General features: G+C 48.4%; 1 protein-coding gene across 1 annotated transcript in view; it reads right to left on the reverse strand.

Annotated features, from left to right (window-relative positions):
- Positions 1-2,500, reverse strand: part of LOC122128926 (b(0,+)-type amino acid transporter 1-like) — a 13,636-nt gene that overhangs the window by 3,763 nt on the left and 7,373 nt on the right. Inside the window, 3 exon segments of the mRNA XM_042703984.1 lie at positions 449-572; positions 1,940-1,984; positions 2,195-2,294. Of these exon segments, the coding sequence (XP_042559918.1) occupies positions 449-572; positions 1,940-1,984; positions 2,195-2,294 (269 nt within the window).

Raw genomic sequence — 2,500 nt, forward strand, 5'->3', positions numbered from 1 at the left:
GACAGTCACAGGGATAACACACACTGGACACACACACATAGGACACAAACACAGAGGACACACACTGGACACTCACACATAGGACACACACAGGACTAACACACACTGGACACACACACACTGGACACACACACACTGGACACACACACTGGACACACACACATAGGACACACGCAGGACTAACACACACTGGACACACACACACTGGACACACACACACTGGACACACGCAGGACTAACACACACTGGACACACACACACTGGACACACACTCACAGGACTAACACACACTGGACACACACACATATAGGACACTCACAGGACTAACACACACTGGAGACATGATCAGACTCTGTTTACCCTGATTGTCATCTTATTAAAAGAGTGTGAGGCAGAGAAAGAGAGAGAGAGAGAGAGACAGAGAAGAGGTTGGCATGACGATCCTCACCACGGCGACAGCAGGAGACTGCAGAAGCTCGGTGGCCGTCATGGCGCTGAAGTAGGCGACGTTGACGAGCACGTAACACACCGACACCAGGGGGATGCCTATGATGATGGCCAATGGCAGGTTTCTATATACACACACACACACACAAACACACACGTAACACACCGACACCAGAGGAATGCCTATGATGATGGCCAATGGCAGGTTTCTATAAACACACACACACGCACACACCACACACACACACAAACACACACGTAACACACCGACACCAGAGGAATGCCTATGATGATGGCCAATGGCAGGTTTCTATAAACACACACACACACACACACACACACACACACACAAACACACACGTAACACACCGACACCAGAGGGATGCCTATGATGATGGCCAATGGCAGGTTTCTATAAACACACACACACACACACACACACACACAAACACACACGTAACACACCGACACCAGAGGGATGCCTATGATGATGGCCAATGGCAGGTTTCTATAAACACACACGCGCACACACACACACACACACACACACACAAACACACACGTAACACACCGACACCAGAGGGATGCCTATGATGATGGCCAATGGCAGGTTTCTATAAACACACACACACACACACACACAAACACACACGTAACACACCGACACCAGAGGGATGCCTATGATGATGGCCAATGGCAGGTTTCTATAAACACACACACACACACACACACACACACAAACACACACGTAACACACCGACACCAGAGGGATGCCTATGATGATGGCCAATGGCAGGTTTCTATAAACACACACGCACACACACACACACACACAAACACACACGTAACACACCGACACCAGAGGGATGCCTATGATGATGGCCAATGGCAGGTTTTCTATAAACACACACACACACACACACACACACAAACACACACGTAACACACCGACACCAGAGGGATGCCTATGATGATGGCCAATGGCAGGTTTCTATAAACACACACGCACACACACACACACACAAACACACACGTAACACACCGACACCAGAGGGATGCCTATGATGATGGCCAATGGCAGGTTTCTATAAACACACACACACACACACACACACGCACACACACACAAACACACACGTAACACACCGACACCAGAGGGATGCCTATGATGATGGCCAATGGCAGGTTTCTATAAACACACACACACATACACACACACACACACAAACACACACGTAACACACCGACACCAGAGGGATGCCTATGATGATGGCCAATGGCAGGTTTCTATAAACACACACACACACGCACACACACACACAAACACACACGCACACACACACACACACACACAAACACACACGTAACACACCAAACAACAGAGGGATGTCTATGATGATAGCCAATGGCAGGTTTCTATAAAGTCACACACACACACACAAACAAACACACACGGACCAAACACACACATGATCAGCTCCAGAGCTGTCACCTGTAGGGGTTTTTCAGCTCCTCTGTGATGAAATTCAGCTGATTCCTGCAAGGGAGAGCACACACACACACACACACACACACACACACACAATAATGCGACTCACACACCGAGGAGAAACAGACCTAATACATGGTGATGTGATGGACAGCAGGCTGTAGTATTTATGTATGATAGTGTGTGCGTGTACATGTGTGTGTGTGCGTGTGCGTATGTGTGTGTTTGTGTGTGTGTGTCTGATTCCTTGTCTCTTACCACCCATCATAAGCCCAAAGGCCGTTGTAGAAAGCCAGTCCTATGGCTCCAAAAGATGTGGTCGCCCCTTCAAATGTATTTGTTAGGTTCTGTGTGTTCCCTGTGAGGTTTACACACACACACACACACACACACACACACACACACACACACACACACACACACACACACACACACACACACACACCAGTAAACCTCACCCACTGGTTACACAATAGCATGGACAAACTCTCTTCTATATAACAACACACACACACACACACACCACACCTGCACAAGAAACACACACACACACACACACACATA

This window comes from Clupea harengus, unplaced genomic scaffold (genome assembly GCF_900700415.2).
Source record: "Clupea harengus unplaced genomic scaffold, Ch_v2.0.2, whole genome shotgun sequence".
Classification (NCBI taxonomy): Eukaryota; Metazoa; Chordata; class Actinopteri; order Clupeiformes; family Clupeidae; genus Clupea; species Clupea harengus.